Here is a 16,934-nt window from a genome sequence, read left to right as displayed (position 1 = left end):
TTCAAGTTTTGTAATGTTTTTAAAATGTCTGACTCATGAGTTTTGAACATGCCAGGGTGGCATTCTTCATCAGCCCTAAATTAATTCCAAATCTTTAGAAAATGAAATAAGGACAATTTCCTGAGATCGATAAACATGTTTAATATCTATGAAAACACTAAAGTATTATTAATAGAGCTTGGTAGTAGATTTGGCTCAAAAATGCAGTCCTCTATTTCAGCAGCATATGGAGAGGTTGTATTGTGATGCTTTGTTCCCTGTAAAACATGGATTATTGGAACTAGTTTCTCACTGTAAGCTTCACTCTAATCTACAGATAAAATGATTTCTTCATATGGCTTACCAGGCCTTGGAGACTTAGGTCTGCATTCAGCTATTTCTGTTTTTCATTTTTTTAATCCAATTCACTAATTATTTTATCTCTTCCAAAATGCATTACACTAATCAGATAGCAGCAGGCAACAATATAAAATAATGAATTAGCACATTAGCAAGCCAGATGACAAAAAGATTTGGAGACCCATCTTTCTCTGGGACGTTGAAACCTGCAAGCAATGTCTTTCCGTTGTTAGCAGAAAAAAGTGTGTCTGTAAGAAACAAAAGAGAAGCTAATTTAAAACATAATTTGTATTGCCATGTCCAAAAAGGACTGTTCTAAGAGCTGAAAGCTCTCCTCTCATGGGAAAGGGTGTATATGGGGTACACAAAAAGCTTCATGGGAAAAGGACACAATTTGTAGCAAACCATCTTTGCTGATGTATGCTCCTAATGTTAGAAAAAGCCAGGCACATGACGAGCAGTAGTGGCACAGTCATCCACCGAAAGGGCCATTGCTAAAGGAGTCATGCCATGTGGACAGAGCCATACTTCTGGGAACAGTGGTCCACACCATCCATCATTCCATGAATGTGTATGCTTCAGCACAGTGCCTTATGACCAAAGCTGGTAGAAGCAGTGGATGAGGAATAGAGAAATCTGCTATATGTATAAGCCACACATTGCAAGTTAATGTTGCCTGAGGCAATGTTAATGTGCAAAGCCTAACTCCTGTAATAACTTACTCCAGATATCAGTGGTATCATACATATTACTTTTGCTGTCACCTACTACTTCCTATTGTGTATCAGACAGCACTTTTTGGTTGCATGTACATCCATCATGCTCTCGTGTTGCATATGTTTTGGGGTTGTTTTGGGCATAACACATGCCAGCAAGGCCCTTTGTGTAGCACAAGTGCTTAGGCATCCTATTTTATTTTCATTTTCAGCTATCCTCTTCTCTCTGTGGCACAGGAGCACAGTGGTATGCCACCAGTATTTTTACATGGGTTTCCACAAAAATATTTCCCCTTAGTTTGATAAACCTTGTTTTCCAATGGTGCATGCACTGCAGAGAGGAAGGATGAGGGACAAAGGATTCAATTCTTTTTTCCCCATCAATTTAAAATAAATGAAAATACCTGCCATTAGGTGCAATCTGGTGCATGTCAACAGTATGCTATTTGCTCTTCTGAAGCAGTTTAAGAGCCCTAGGGAGAAGTCATCGCTGTCAAGATGCTATAACAGTGTCCAGAAGGATAAACTCCATCACAGGTAGTGAAATCGTCCCAGGTCTCCCTTCAGTGTGGTGACAGAATTTTAACAAAGGGACTCCAAGCAGGTCCCCAAGAGTACCCCAGTGTAGGAATATATGGCCTGTAGAAAACTTGTGTTCTTCATTTGGCAGTATTTTTTGTCTGTGCATGGATGGCAAGATTAGTTGGTATGAACACAGAAATAGTGAAAACTTTGAAATGGAACAGTTTTCATGGAGGAGTCCCAATTTAGTCTCACAGCTCGTTTCATTTCAGAATGAATTGAAAGAGAACAAAATGGGAACAGCTAGTGTATATATTTTGAAAGCTGGTCAAAAATGTACATTTTGAATGGGAATTTTTAAAACTTCTTTTTCTCAATTTTCTGCAAATTTTGGGGAATTTTTTTGAAAATCAAAACGTTTTTGTTTTTACTAAAAATTTTAAATTTTAGATGTTCCACTGAAAAATCAGAAAATTGCGAGGGAAACAAATATGTTCTTTTCCTTTGAAAAGCCAGTTTTCATCCAAAAAAAAGTTTTGAGAAAAATTTTCAACCTGCTCTTAACAAGTTCATCTCAATAGCTGATGAGCATTGTGGCAAAATAGCTTGTTCGCCTCAGTAGGCTCAGTCCTTTTTAGCCTTGGAGACTCAAGTTTGGGGCAAGGCGAATCCTTATAGGTGGCACAGGGTCCTGCTACTCCTCTCCTCAGTCAGTCCCTTGTGCTTGTTTTCCTTCCCTTCTGGGGAGCGAGTGCAACCTCCCTACTGGGAAGGTTTGGGGTCTTGCTGCAAACAGCCTACTGACAGCTTCCCTGCTCCTCTCACTCCCTCATTCCTCCCCTCCTTCCACCCAGGGGAGGGTTTAAAAGGGTCCCAAGTAGTTGGGAGTCAGCTGAACCTAATTGGTTCCCTAGCAACCCCTTTTCCAGCTGAACCTTATTGCCCCCTGGTTCTCTCTCCTCAGTGGATAGGGAGGGGCCTTTTAATCCCCTGGGACTAATTACTACCACCCCACACTTTTGTAGCTTTTTGTCCTGGGTTTACCACAGCATATTAAAATCTAGCAGTGACTAGAAATAACAGGATAGCACTTCTATAGCACTTTTCATCAGTACATATCCAAGCACTTTACAAAGATACTATCTTTATCCCAATTTTATATTGGGGAAACTGAGGCACAGAGCGGCAATGAGACTTGCACAAGGTCACACAGCAGTCCAGTGGCAGAGCTGGGAATACAATCTAGGTCTTCTGAGTCCATACCTAATGTCCTATCCACAAGGCTATGCTATCTTCCAGTGAAACCTCAGACTTGTTACAGTCATGTCTGTTAACATTATATCCTGCCACTTGTGGCACTCCCAGTTGAAATCAGCTGACCAAGAGTAGCATGCAAAAACTGATAGCAGGATATTGCCCTTAGATTATACACTGTAAATAATATAGGTTTCCACTGGATCCAGTTCTACCATAATGTATATAAGAGCAAAACCAATAACTGTCCTTTGGTTATGGGGCAAGACGATGATAGCTGGCACTTAGGTTATGTATTTGTAGTAATCAAAACTTTTTTCAAATGCATAAAAAATGTACATAGTAGATGGTGTCCTCTCTCTTCATCCTTGTCTTCAATTGTAAATTCTGTGCAGCAGAGATTGTGTTTGTACAGCACCTAGCACAATGGGACCTTGATCCCGATTGGGGACTCTGGACACTACAGTAGTATAGGTATTTATTAATAATGATGATGAATACAAATAAATATTGATGAGTAATGCAAAAAGTTCATTTCAGATAAACATCCACAAGTTTTGGTCCTCATCCAGCGCTAATCTGCAAGATCAGTTTCAGAGGAAAGAGCTTCAATTACTTTCAGCTACTTTCATCTCAACTTCCATTCCCATCTAAAACCAAAAAGTTCTGAATCACGTTAATGAAGCTGTTTAAAATGTCTGGGAAAATTTGGGATCACTTTGGTGCAAGTTTTAAGCAATGTTATGTTCATATTTTATCCAAATTTGTGTGGCTTTCTCAACTTTTAAAATGTGATAAAGTTTAGTGAATAATCTAGGAAATTATGTTCGTTTGTGTTTTCGTGGAATTGTTTAGTATGTGATCTGAATCTAAAGAATGAGGACTATTGAAAACTAATTTCAGACTACTGGCTCTGAAGAGTCTCGGGTATATCTGGTCCTTACATAACCCATTATATTTAGGTATTGTTGACTGTGATTATAGAATGCACATGTTGTGCTGAATGTCTGTAGTAATGCAAAATCTATTCCTAAATGTTTCTTAAACCAAGGACGACCTCTAGAAGTGTGATTACATGTCAGTTACTAAAAATTAGTTGGGCTATATTTTTTAATGAACTTTGAATCCAATCATTTTTAAAAAATTGATATATGCAATGACAAAGCATTTAAGAAGACCATAATTTTTCTATATGATTTCAGCCCACCCTATACTTTTCTATACAGAGAAAAGTGGATCCTGCAGCATATAAAGCCATGTGAAAATTCTATTTCCAGTTCACTGGGTCATCTTTGAAATGATATAGCATGAAATGTTTAACATTTCACTGACCTAGCTTTGTGCCCGGGAAGAGGCGCCATGGGGACAAGACGATTCCTTTTCTAGCTACCACAAACTAATGCTACATAACTCTAATTCTGGCTGCAGTCTTGAAACCTATTAAGTGAGTGGTTTAAAAGTAGTTGTCACTTAAGATGGAATTTACGTTGACAAGTTAAAAATATTTCAGGGTAGCACTGCATTCCATCTTTCAAGGGTTATGCAATAGCTACTGTTAAAGCAATGAAAAGGCATTAGGCCTTTGTGAAAAGAACGGTTCTTAAAATTAATTTAGAACAGCCAGCAAATGATGGCTCTTTCAGCTACATTTACGAAGAGTTTCCAGCTTTAATTGACATTGATACTTCGGTGAGTAATTGGAGGAAATTCTGTGGGTTTTTATATGCGGATGAAAATTTTCTTTTTAGATTTTATATATTTCCACTTTTAATCAATCTCAACCACAATGTAGCAAATTATGCAAAAGTGAATAGAAAGTCCTGGATTGGTATTTTAAATGGAAAGATATAACTGAAATTTTATGGAGCTCTTTTAAAAACGGTATAAATTCTCTTGTGAAATATCATTGAACCTGTAGTCTGCAGTGCATAGGACATTAATCATGATAGTCTGATTTTTATGGGGCTCATCATTGGGTCACTAATTTAATGAATGGTCCCAGTCGATATCCGTGGAAAATGTCACACTTTTTTCCAGTGCAAAAGTTTAACAGATTGACCTATTTGTTTTCACAGACCTCCTTATATCACTCTTCTCCAGACAAAGGCCTGGACAGACCTTCTAGGTAAGAAACATGATGTGTCCTTGCGGTAGACAAGCTGACCAGTCTCACAGAGGCTAGAGGCCTGTTGAGCATCCTGAAGTAAATGGGAGTTGAGGGAACTCTTCACTTGCATAGCACTTCTTGGGATCCAGCCTACAGCATCCCACATATGAGATAATGACAAAATATTGAGTGTGGGTTCTTTTGAGATTTGCAGTTCTTCCTTTTGTTTCAGAAGAAGATATTGCCTGCTATTCAGAATGTCACCCAATCCTTCAAACCCCTCCACTGGCATCCCTCACCGTCTGTATTAATGTGTAGCCTCTATCCCTCATTTTCAATGCACTGCATACAGTACTCAACCTCTCCCAACATCTTTGTGCTCATTTTTTATTACGCCTCTTCTTTGTTCCACCCAAGCATCCAACCTCACTTCTATCTTCATATCATTCTCCTATTCTCGTTTTTGTGCTTGGAACTCTCATCCCAGCATGCAAAATTACCAGACTCTCTTCATTCAAATCCCTCTTTAAAACTCCTGTATTTCACAACACCTACTTGTGTTAACCCTTAAATTAAATCTATTACCTAATTTAAAAATGAAAAAAGAATAACCCTGCAACACCTTAAATTAACTTTCTCCTCATCATGCAAAACAATCTGTGGCTGTTTGATACATTTGTCTATTTAGGCGGTGACACTGGATCCCGAAACAAGATCCCTGTGCTCTTGAGTGCATGAGATCCCATTCTTTTCTACTGACCTTTTTCAAGGGTTTCCTCTAATCTGTCCTTTCTTAGGCCTACCCCATGACTGCTCTTTATTTCCTGTATAACAGCTCAGCTTTCTAAGCATTGTCTATACTTAAAATGGCTTTGCCAGTATAAATATACTGGACAACTATACTGGCAAACCCCCCTAGTGTAGACACAGCTTAGTCCAGCAAAAGAGTTCTTTCGATAGTATAGTTTAAACCAGTTCCCTGAGCAGAATAAGGCATATGGATAAAAGGACTTTTTTTGCCTGTATAACTGTGTCTACATTAGAGTTTTTGCCGGTGTAGCTATGTGAGTGGAGTGTGGGATATTTTTTTTTCACACTCCCAAATGAGATAGCTATGCCAGCAAATTTTTCTAGTGTAGCCACACCATAGAGACCAAATATATAGAGGGCTTGCCAAAATGTGTAGGAAAGAGCAAAGATGTGAGGTGACAACAGGTCTGCACTGGGTCTAAGGCTCGTGTGGAAGATGATGATAACATGACGTCTCTTGTGGATGATAATGTCTCATGTCCTTACCACTGCTCCTGACCTAAAGGAACTCCGCAATCCCCTCATCCCTTCCCAGCATTCAGCCCGGGAAAGTTTTGCTGGCTGTAGCTGTACTCAGCTCCATGTACCTGGCCATCTGTTCCAGCCTCAAGTCCCTGGCTCTGAAACCTGAAGCTTTCCTGGCAGGGCAGGATTGTGCTATTCACATGGGAACCTTGATTACTGCTGCTGCAATCACTGCACCTTGGTGCTCCTCATTGCTAACAGCAAAAGTGAAGGGTGGCTGCAGGGCTTGGAACAAATCATGGGGGAGAGTGATAGGGCAAAGAGCACAGTTCAGGCAAGGAGCCTGTGTAGGGTGACCATATGCCCTGTTTTGGCCGGGACAGTCCCTTTTTTAAGCCCTGTCCCGGCCGTCCCGACTTTTTTGGCAAAAGTGGACATTCGTCCCGTTGGCTTTTGCCAAATTGATCAGTTGGCAAGAGCAAACGGGACAAATGTCCACTTTTGTCAAAAAAGTGGGTTGTGGAGGAATGTGTGGGGTGGGGGATGGACTAGCGGCAATGCCAGTCACCACAGGAGGAGGGAGGCAGGGCTCGGGCAAGCAGCGGCGCCAGCCCCAGTCTCGAAGGGGGAGGGGAGAGCAGGCAGAGCTCAGCTGGTGGCCCCAGCCGTTGGGAAATACGGTCACCCTATCTAGTATGTGCGTCGCTGATCGACAGGCCCCGCCTGCCCCCCGTCCTGCACCTGCAGGCAGGGGGTCTTGGGTAACGGGCTTGTGCCATTCCCTTGGAAGGGAGGGGCAGGGGGAAGAGGTCAAGCCTGCACGACATGGTATCCTGTTTTCCCTTTGGGAAATTTGGTCACCTCAAGCCTGTGTAGCATGGGGACTGGTCATTTGCAGGTGCTGAAGCCTAGAGGCTGTCTTAGACAGTTATCCCAAGCAAGGCCAGAGTCACTTACGCAGCCTAGGAACTGCCTACTGCTGCTTCAGTGCCAACAGCAGTTCAGTCCTCTGCTTACTGGTTCTGAACAGGCATTGCAAACCAAGTGTGAGACAATGCAAGGGGTGGGGACAAAGAGAGACACCGAGTGAGACCAGAGCAAGCCAACATGCCCACCAACATGCAGCAGAGGGAGGAGCTTTCTTTGGACAGAATCAAGGGACATACACCCACATCCCCTGTTGAAAGCTAACATTTCCACCACTGTATAAGATGAAGGACTGGGTTGCGGTCAGAGAGTGGACATAGCTGTTGTACCACCCTGTGCTACACAGGGCAGCCTCCCAGCACCAAGAGACGCTGTGGGGGCAAAGCTGCCCATGCCCCTGGCAGAGCAGCAAAGCCTGGGAAGAAGCAAACTACCAAAACTAGAGACTGAAATTTTTAAACAAAGTCCTTCAGTCAAAACATGGCCTTCTGTGCAAAAATTTGTCAACAATGTTGAAAGTTTGTTCACAGAAAATGTAATGTAGTGTCTCTTAAAATAACCTTGAAAATGTTTACGGAAATGTCTCAGTAAACATTTTGATCATGTTGATAAAGTTTTAGATAAAAAATATCAGGGAAGAAAGTGAAAAATTTTGGATAAAGAAAAGAAGGGGTCAAACCTTTTCAAAACCTTTAAAGATGAAATGGCTTCAAAATTCTGAAATTTTTCCTGAAAATAGATTTTCATTTTTTTGTCAGCTTTAGTACAAATGGGGCTTCATTCTGCAAAGTATGCAGTTCTTGGGGGAGCTGCGAACAGTGTCTTCATATATTTTTAGTCTATTCATTCACGCAGTGTTGGAACTGTTAAGTGGGTCACAGCTAAGGGGCCTGCTTATTGATCCCTGAAGAGAAAGTATTCAAATGAGCCCTGCTCACAGGGTTTAGACTGGCACTAATATTGATTATTTCTTTAGTTCTGCAAGTGACTACAGAAAAAGGAGGAAGTCGGAGCCTGCTGTAAGTCATCAGAGGGTGCACAGTGATCAAAATGCAAACAGGACTAGCCTGGGCCATGCAGATATGCAGGGCACATACACTACCCTTAGAAAACCTTTAACTAGCTCTTCTCCTTCTTCTCCATCAAGAGCAAAAGGTAAGAGACAAGCAGATTAGCGAACAGACAATAACCTTGTTAATACTGAGTTCTTGTTGCATACGGTATTAAATGTTAGTAATAACTGCCAGGTACTATATGCTGTTGCTCAGACACAGTTCACTGAAGAAAAAACAACAGCCTTTAGTTTCTAATGAAAGGCTAACCTGTTTGTTCTTGACTCTATTATTTCAGGCTGATTCAAACCTGGATTTATTTTTCCTATGTAGTATCTACTCTATATGTATTCAAAGAAAATCAGTCAAAAAAGAATGTGATTTGTAAAATTTTACATAATTTCATAAAGTTACATTTCATACATTGCTTTCTTGCCAGCATTTATGAGATTATTTGTAATTTTTAAAACTCTTCTAGTATGCCCAGAACATGAAGTAAGAGAAACAGCATTAAAGATCACTGCCATGCAAATAAATCCTTAAAACTTTCCTTTCCTCCTTCAAACCTACATCTGATTCTTGGCAGCTGATAAGTTCTAGGAATCTAATTCAAAAAAGAAAGTGCCCCAGTATGAAATGAGATGATAGATTTTGTCAAAAATTCAAGTTAATGGGTAAGATACAACCCATATAGTTTCTGATTCTTATGTAAGATGATTCTTTTTTAATTGCCAGTCACTCAAACCTCTCCTTCTTATATGTCTAGTATTTCTTACCTGCAAACGGGTTTTGTTTCTTTAAAGTAAGACAAAAGGTTTCAAGGTATTAGTGATTTTTTACATTGGGAGTGCATATATAGTTCTGTACCTCCCCCATGATCCTCTTATTATTTTTCATTTATTTGCATTATAGTAGTGGCTAACATTTCCAATCAGAGCCTCATTGTGCTAGGCACTGTATAAACTTGTAAAAGCCCATGAGAGCTTACAGCTTAGGTTACAACAGAACATAACAAGTGGACAAGGCAAACAAATAGTAGGGAAGATGTTGGAGGATGAGTAATAGGAAAACAAGCATAGCTAATCACAGCAAGCATTAAGGTACGAGTATTCTCTGTATTGCGGGATGGATCACTGTAGAGCATTTTCCACAAAATTGAGTATTATTTATATGGGTATCCAGCCTGGAGCAACACTATATTCCATTCTCTCATAAATAAATAATACCCTACTAAAATATTACATTTCTTGAAGTCAAATACTCTTTCAAGTAAAAAGTGTGTTATAAGATTTTTGATCAACATATCATTTCAGATTGTCTCTTTAAAAGGCATATGAAGTTAATGTATTTTAGGTAAAAATAATGAGTGGAGAGAAGTCTGAACCAAAACCCTAGATCCAAACATCCTGAACTCTGCAAATGTTTGAAATCCAGATCCAGATTGTAATTTTGCAGGTGATTTCTGTTTTGTTCAAATTTGACCAACCCAGACTATGGGCTCTTTGAAATCTGTATCCTGAACTGAATTTTGTAGCATTTCTGTTGTGAAAAGTGACTCTGACTTGACTCTCAGTGACTTCAAGATCAAATGTGCTCAGGTTAGAAGTAAAAGTATGGCTTTTCTAACTTTCAGCCCTGAAAATTCAACCCTGTATCTGAAAAACAAGTTGAATTATTTGGTTCTTGCACATCATCCCCAGATTCTGCAGGCTAAATTATATCTTCAATTACACCAGTGCAATGCACCCTATTGTTTTTAGATTATGCCCCCGGTGACACCTGTGTAAACCCATTTCCTTCATTGTGGTTTGATGGGTGTAAATGACTGGCCTTTCAGCTTGGGGAGAGATTTTCAAAAGCACCTACACCATCTAGGTGCACAAATTCCATTGACTTTTATTTATAAGTCCTTGGGCATTTTGAAAATATCTCATTTGGAATTTAGCTATCATTTCTGCTAATAATGCAAATGAAGTAGAATCCAGCACATTTCTTCTGTTGGTCTTGTGAGTGTAAGAGGAGTAAAAAATAGTAAAAACATTTTACCTACAGCAAATAGGGATGTAGATGTGTTGAATAAGATGTGTTGAGTAAGTAGGAGCCATTGTTACAGAGAGGCTGCTCTTAATAGCAAAGAAGCAGGTTTTCTAACAAGGCATGAGTTATGAAGTTGCACTGTGGAGTTCTACATTTAAGTTGTTAATACAGTGAACCTTTTGCGGGACAAGTAACCTTAATGCACATCAGAAAGCTTAAGAGCCGGTTAGCATCTCAAAGTAGTTGTGACATAGTGTCATGTGGATTGCCCACATTTGGGATTCAAGATCAGTTCATTATTTGGGCAAGAGCACTGCAGAGTGAACCTGGCAGCCAGCTGAGGAGCAACACTGATGGGTTCCAGAGACACCCATATCCAGCTTCACTCAGAAGGACAGTCAGCTAAGTAGGGGAAATAAAAGGAAAAATGGTTGGAACTTTGGGAGGCTTTCTGCAGGAAACATACCCACAAGTACACAGAGAAATGTGTTCACATATTATGCTGTTGTAGTGTTCCTTCCTAGTCCATTCAAGACCCATTCATCACATCGTTTTACCACACATATGCTACCTGAGAGACAAGAAATCTCCCATCCATTCCTATACAGAGATTTTTCTTAGTCATCTTAGTTAAATATGCAGCTGCGGTAAACGGTTTTCATACACAACATTGTTTTCCCTGGACCAAACACAACTGTGTGCAAAAGTCAAAATCCAAGTGTACAACAGGAACTTTTTGTCAAACATAAATTTACATTTGCTCATTTTTGGCATTTGTTTTTGATGTTATTCTTTAACATCTATATTTTGGTAGTACCTAAAGGCCAGACCAGATTGAAAGCCACAGTGGTAGGTGCTGTACAAACAATAGATTATGGTTCCTGTCCCTGAGATGGGCCTGAGACAAAGTTCAGTTCTGCCTCTGGATTCATGCTTTCCCAGAAGTAGGGTGTCTTCAGATCCAGACTTTTGGTTTGGCCCCATCTCTACATCTTTTGTATTGTCTTTCTACCAGCTTCAGAACCTTTTTATATGTGGCACTTTTAATGTAAAGATGTGCACTGTCTTAACACTCTAGTATTTAAATGTGTTTTATTATTAATAGAAACGTATGGCACTGAATCCTTTCTGAAGTTTAAATTATATAAAGTAAATTTTTACAGTTGGAAAATTAAGTAATTGTTTAGCATGGATTATTTGCTTTTCTCTTCTAATCTTTAGCAATGTGTATGCTGTATTTGATTGCTAGATTAGATACAGTAACTGCTTTCTCTTTTCTGTTCTTTCTGATATTTACTGACATTATTTCCACCTTTTTGAACCTGTTAATTTCTGGCAATGTCTCTTTTTTACCATGCTGCTCAATGGATTATAAAGGTGGAGATATTAGCCAAGTGTATCCATCCCTTTTCAGTTATTCAGTGTACAATCACAACACTTCAAATGAATTAGATTATTGTAGCACTTATAGACAGCATTTGGCTGTTCCAAGTGATTCAAGAAGGGCAATCCATTATAAGAATGGCTGGCAAATGACTCGTCAGAACGCAGAAGTCTGGAGCAGCACAGAAGAAACTGCCTCTCCTAAGCGGAAATCTCGTAGCTGTGATGATCTGTTAACAGATGATCATGATAGCTTCCCTGATGCACAAGCCAAGTCTGAAAGTATGGTATCTCTCATTTGCGAGGAGGATTCCAAAGGCTCATTGACCTGGGCCTCCCCATATGTTCCTGAGAGCCACAGTACTAGTCAGTCAAGAATTCGTCATAGATCTGCACATGATACCCCAGGGTTCCTAAAAATGTACAAGAAGATGCACCGCATCAATCGCAAGGACTTGATGAATTCTGAGGTGATTTGTTCTGTAAAGTCCAGAATATTACAGTATGAAAAAGAACAGCACAAAGGCATCCTTCAGGGCTGGAGAGAGTCTTCTACTGAAGAGGTGCCCAGGGACATGGTGCCTACCAGGATATCTGAATTTGAAAAATTAATTCAAAAATCAAAATCAATGCCGAATTTAGGTGATGAAACATTATCAACAGTAACACTAGAGCCTCCTAAAAATGGCTTATGTTCAAAGCGGCGATTTTCTATCGAGTCCCTGTTGGAGGAGGAAAATCAAGGTAGACACGCCATTCAAGTACAACGCAACTGCAAGCCTAAAACTCTGGTGCCAATTCATATTGAAGTGACCAGTGATGACCCACAAAGATCACATCTGGAGTTTTCTGACAGTGATCAAGATGGAGTGGTCTCAGACCTCAGTGACTTTATCCAGATAGAAGGTTCATCCTTTTGTAGTGAAAGTGACTTTGACCACTTTTCCTTTACATCTTCTGAGAGTTTTTATGGATCAGGCCACCATCACCATCATCACCACCATCACCACAAGCATCTCATCAGCTCCTGCAAGGGGCGATGCCCAGCATCCTACACCCGCTTCACCACCATGTTAAAACATGAAAGGGCTAAACAGGAAAGTACTGAAGATCCAAGGAGACAAGAAGCAGAATCTGGCCTCTCTAAGATAGCATTCCTAGTCAGTCCAGTGCCTTTCCGGAGGAAAAAAAGTTCAGCCCCTAAAAAACAGTCTGAGAAGACTAAATGTAAATCATCTGTGTTCAACGCACTAGATTCTGCTCTTAAAGATATCTGTGACCAAATTAAAGCAGAAAAGAGAAGGGGAAGCTTGCCCGACAACAGTATATTACACAGACTTATTACTGAATTGCTTCCAGACATACCTGAAAGGAATTCATCACTTAAAACTCTTAGAAAAAGTCCCATGCACCAGCCTTTTCATCCACTGCCTCAAGATGGTGCCATTCATTGTCCACTGTACCAAAATGATTGTGGAAGACTACCTCTTAGTGCCTCTTTTCAGGACATGGATACAACCAACAACAACAAGCAAGACAATGATAGTGCACTATGTTTCCAAGGTGGATTACCTTCCTTTCCTTTATTCTTGTGATTGAATCATCCACCCTTGTTCCTTTCATTTCCAACCCTTTGTCATTTCATTTTTGAGTATTTATTTATGCAGTTTAGAATAAGTGTTTATAAAAGGCATGATGAAAGGGTATTATTTTTACATAACTATATGTGATAAATAATATAAAATGGATAGAGTGTCTATCCACAACAATGTAGTAATCTGGTTATAAAATGGTGACAGCATTATTTTACACTTAGGTGATCAATACAGCAAAGTAATATAATGCAGTAAAATAAAAAAATTAAGGGAGAATCCCTTTTTTCAATAATTGGAGCCTTACAAGGACACAGGTTTTCTGATAATTAAAGGGCTTCACGGTATAATAAATATATGCATCATAATGTGATGACCACTGGGGAAAAAATGGAGCAGCTCTTCCATTTTGTTTATAATAACAAATGTGCACTTCACATTAATAATATTAAGAAATAATGTCATACTGACAATATTTTTATGTACAACAGATGAAAATCTGAATGTTTTATAATGAATTCTGTCCATTTTATAAAATTGTATTCAGTTCTGTCACAAAATTATGCTACCTTTGAGCAATGCAACTTTTTTGTGAATAGACCTCCAGGCTATTTATAGTGAAGGTTCCATTTCCACTGCTCAAACGATACACTTTGCAATTTCCATGGCAGCAAAATTATTGAATGTAAAATGTCTCCATTAAATTTTGAGAGAGACACTATCCCTTCAAAATGGCAAACAGAAAACAAAAAATAATCAAAACTTGAAGGATACTGTCAAGCTGAATACGAGTAGAAACTGATCTCTCTTGACAGGGATCCTGTTTTAAAGTTCATACCATGAGGAGTTTATTGTTCCATTTCTCTCTCTTTTTTTTTTTTTAATCATTGCTTGAGTTTAAAATATTTTTAAAAGTTTGACCGTGATTGTCACAGTAAGCAAAACACTGTAATTGCATGTGTGCACAGACTGGCAGACTCCAAGAGTTGAATGTCTTTTGTAAAGATATTTCAAACCTGAGTTTTTTATTTTAAAAAGTGATCAGACTACTCAAGGTAAGAATGTCAAAATGGACTGCCAAAGAATTCTGGGTTTAGACATACCCTCTTTAAAGGTGTCTCTTCAGTTATTATGATGATCGCTTTATAAGGCTTTTCCTGAAATCATGTAACTGAAGAAGGGGGAAATCTATGGCTTTTATATCAATTGTGGAGTATACTCCTCTTATTTTTTCTTTAATGTTCTTGTCCTGTGCTGAAATTTTTGCTAGTGCCACATTTGCCAAAAAATATCAAGTGAATTCTGCAAGACTGCTGCTGTGTTATCTTAATGAGTTAAATAAAATACACAATGGAGTCAATAAAACCTCTCTTGCAAAACATCATTAGTTTAATCAGTTATGGTTTTGAAATGTCTTTAATTATTTCCTGGCATTGAATCATAATGAGTCATCATAAAAAGAACCAGAAATGTGTATAAAAGGCTTTAGATTCAGCTCTCATTTGTATTTGCAAAAATTGGAAGTAACTCCTTTGACGTCACTGGGTTTACCCCAGATTTACAGTGAAGTAAGTGAGAGCATAATCTGTCCCTATTTTTCAAATAGAGCCCCAAACAGGTTTTCTTCTAGAAATAATGATCTTGGGAACTCTACCATTGTATGTCCTGTATTTTTGCAATCCACATTATTTTTAGCTGATCTATATGTTTTATTTGAAATGCACTTTTCAGAATGTATTGATATTGAAATTCTACACTTCGGATTATCAGCAAAATGCTGCCCTTTGCTGTGCTGATGTGCAAGGGTAGAGAGAGCGGGATCTCTCCCCAGGACTCGAGAGCAGTAGGAGGTATTACAACTAGCCCTCTTGTCCATCCATCATATCTGCAATGGGACGTGGACTGCAGTGAGAGGGGCATGTCCAGCAGCCCAGCCAGCTAGCAAGCATGTACTGTTCTCCTTGCTCTGAGAAGCAGCAAAGTACAGTCTCTCCATAGTGTTTCAGTCCCCATTTAGAATCCTGCCCTAGTCAACAGGATCTCATATCAAACATGACCTACCAAATATTGTCTCTCCCCTCCCTCATAATATTTATAGATTTAAATTATAGCTTGTCTTTCATACATGTGATATAGGTGAAGAGGGGACAGGAAGCACCCTAGAATACCAGGGCAGGAACAGGACAACATATTGGCTGACAACTGACTAACCCACTATAAGGGTGTCTTCAGCATCTGGAGGTACAATCAGCCCTCCAGCAGCTTGGCCCTTACAGAGCGCACACCACTCCATTTTGGAGCAGCAGTAAGAAGTAACTGCGAGCAGGCCACCTCTAACCCCTCCAGCCATTTTCCCTGCCCAGGTAGAATGGCTCAGTAAACCTCCCATTGGCTACTACTGCTTTGCTCCCCCTTCAGACACACACATTCACACAAACACAAAGGTGACTCAAGGACAGTTTAGTGCCCATTGTATGGACTGGATAGAAAGTCCCACTAATACTGATAGACGTGTGCAATTCCAACACAGAAAAGCTATTTTGTGTAACTGCTTGGGTTGCTTAAATAAAATGACCACCAATCCAAACCTTAACAGATAGGAAATTCACACTTAAAAAATAACCATTGTGTATAATGGCTTCGGTGACAATGCAGGACCTGATATGATGAAGATGGAAATATTGCAGTGACACTCAGTTCCTTAATATATAGTATACAGTGCATGTTAGCAGGATATTCCATTGGCCTCATACCCAAGCCGATAATAACCAAAGCATTATGCTAATATGTGCTTTGTTCCATGCTATATATTGTGGGACCAGTTGTGTTTCTGTGAGGCACAGCTGCACTGAAAGGAAGGGAAGAGAACACCTGTGCCGGGGTCTCTGGTGTCATGCCATAAAGAATCATAGAAGGCCTTCTTATAACTTAGAACAAGGAGCTTTAGTGAAATAAACTAAACTATGTTATTCCTTAAGATGCAGTGTTTGCTCTGCTCCACTGCAGAGTTTCTGCCCAGAACCTTCCCAGCACCCTTCCTACGTGGCTTACTACTACAGTTTTAAAGATATAGTGCATATATCCCAACACCTGGAGACTGTATGCCTGTGCAGGAAACATAGGCCCTCATTCAGGAAAGTACCCCTAATCCAGGAAAGCACTTATACATGTTTAAGGGCTTTCCGGAATTGTGGCCACAACGTACCTGCTGCTGTTAGCAACCTTACGATGAGTAATTAATACACTTTTCCACTCCCCATCACTGCTCTACAAACCTCCATCAGTCACCTCAGATTTATGCTTTTTAGAGTGCAGTATACCAGAGAGCATTGAGATCTCTGTTTTTTCTGTAAGAGTCAAAGAAGTTTGACCCCAAAGAGATGAATTAAATGCTTTCAGTTCTGTGTTCCCAGTAGTACTTCTTGACAGAGGGATAGGCTGGGTAGGAACGGATCATGTGAAGTGAGAAAAGAGAAGCAAACATTATTATTGTTCTCTTCACTGGCAGATGTCAATGTGGCACTAGGAAAATACAGTAGAGGAACTCTCATGAGTAAGAGGAGATGGTTCATTTAATCCACAAAATTTCAGTAGGCTTGAAATAATTCCCTTTATTTTAATTTCACACAAGCAGCACACAGGACCATATTGAGTGCAAGACTTTCATTTAAGAACTCTTCATTTTATTTTATTTTTTCAAAATTTATTAAAATAAATATGCATATAATGA

At 39.5% G+C, this 16,934-nt stretch overlaps 1 protein-coding gene across 34 annotated transcripts in view; it reads left to right on the top strand.

The window, feature by feature from the left end:
* The window catches only part of SORBS2 (sorbin and SH3 domain containing 2), a 450,872-nt gene that overhangs the window by 400,115 nt on the left and 33,823 nt on the right, over positions 1–16,934 (top strand). For 28 of the 34 annotated variants that reach the window (XM_073341803.1, XM_073341830.1, XM_073341822.1 and 25 more), the window contains 3 exons: positions 4,907–4,956; positions 8,117–8,295; positions 11,607–13,175. In XM_073341803.1, the coding sequence (XP_073197904.1) occupies positions 4,907–4,956; positions 8,117–8,295; positions 11,607–13,175 (1,798 nt within the window). The remainder of the gene's footprint in view (positions 1–4,906; positions 4,957–8,116; positions 8,296–11,606; positions 13,176–16,934) is intronic. The other 6 variants (XM_073341838.1, XM_073341837.1, XM_073341836.1 and 3 more) reach the window with 1 other exon arrangement.

The sequence above is a fragment of the Lepidochelys kempii genome, chromosome 4 (genome assembly GCF_965140265.1).
Source record: "Lepidochelys kempii isolate rLepKem1 chromosome 4, rLepKem1.hap2, whole genome shotgun sequence".
Classification (NCBI taxonomy): domain Eukaryota; kingdom Metazoa; phylum Chordata; order Testudines; family Cheloniidae; genus Lepidochelys; species Lepidochelys kempii.
This window is presented reverse-complemented; position numbering and strand designations above follow the sequence as displayed.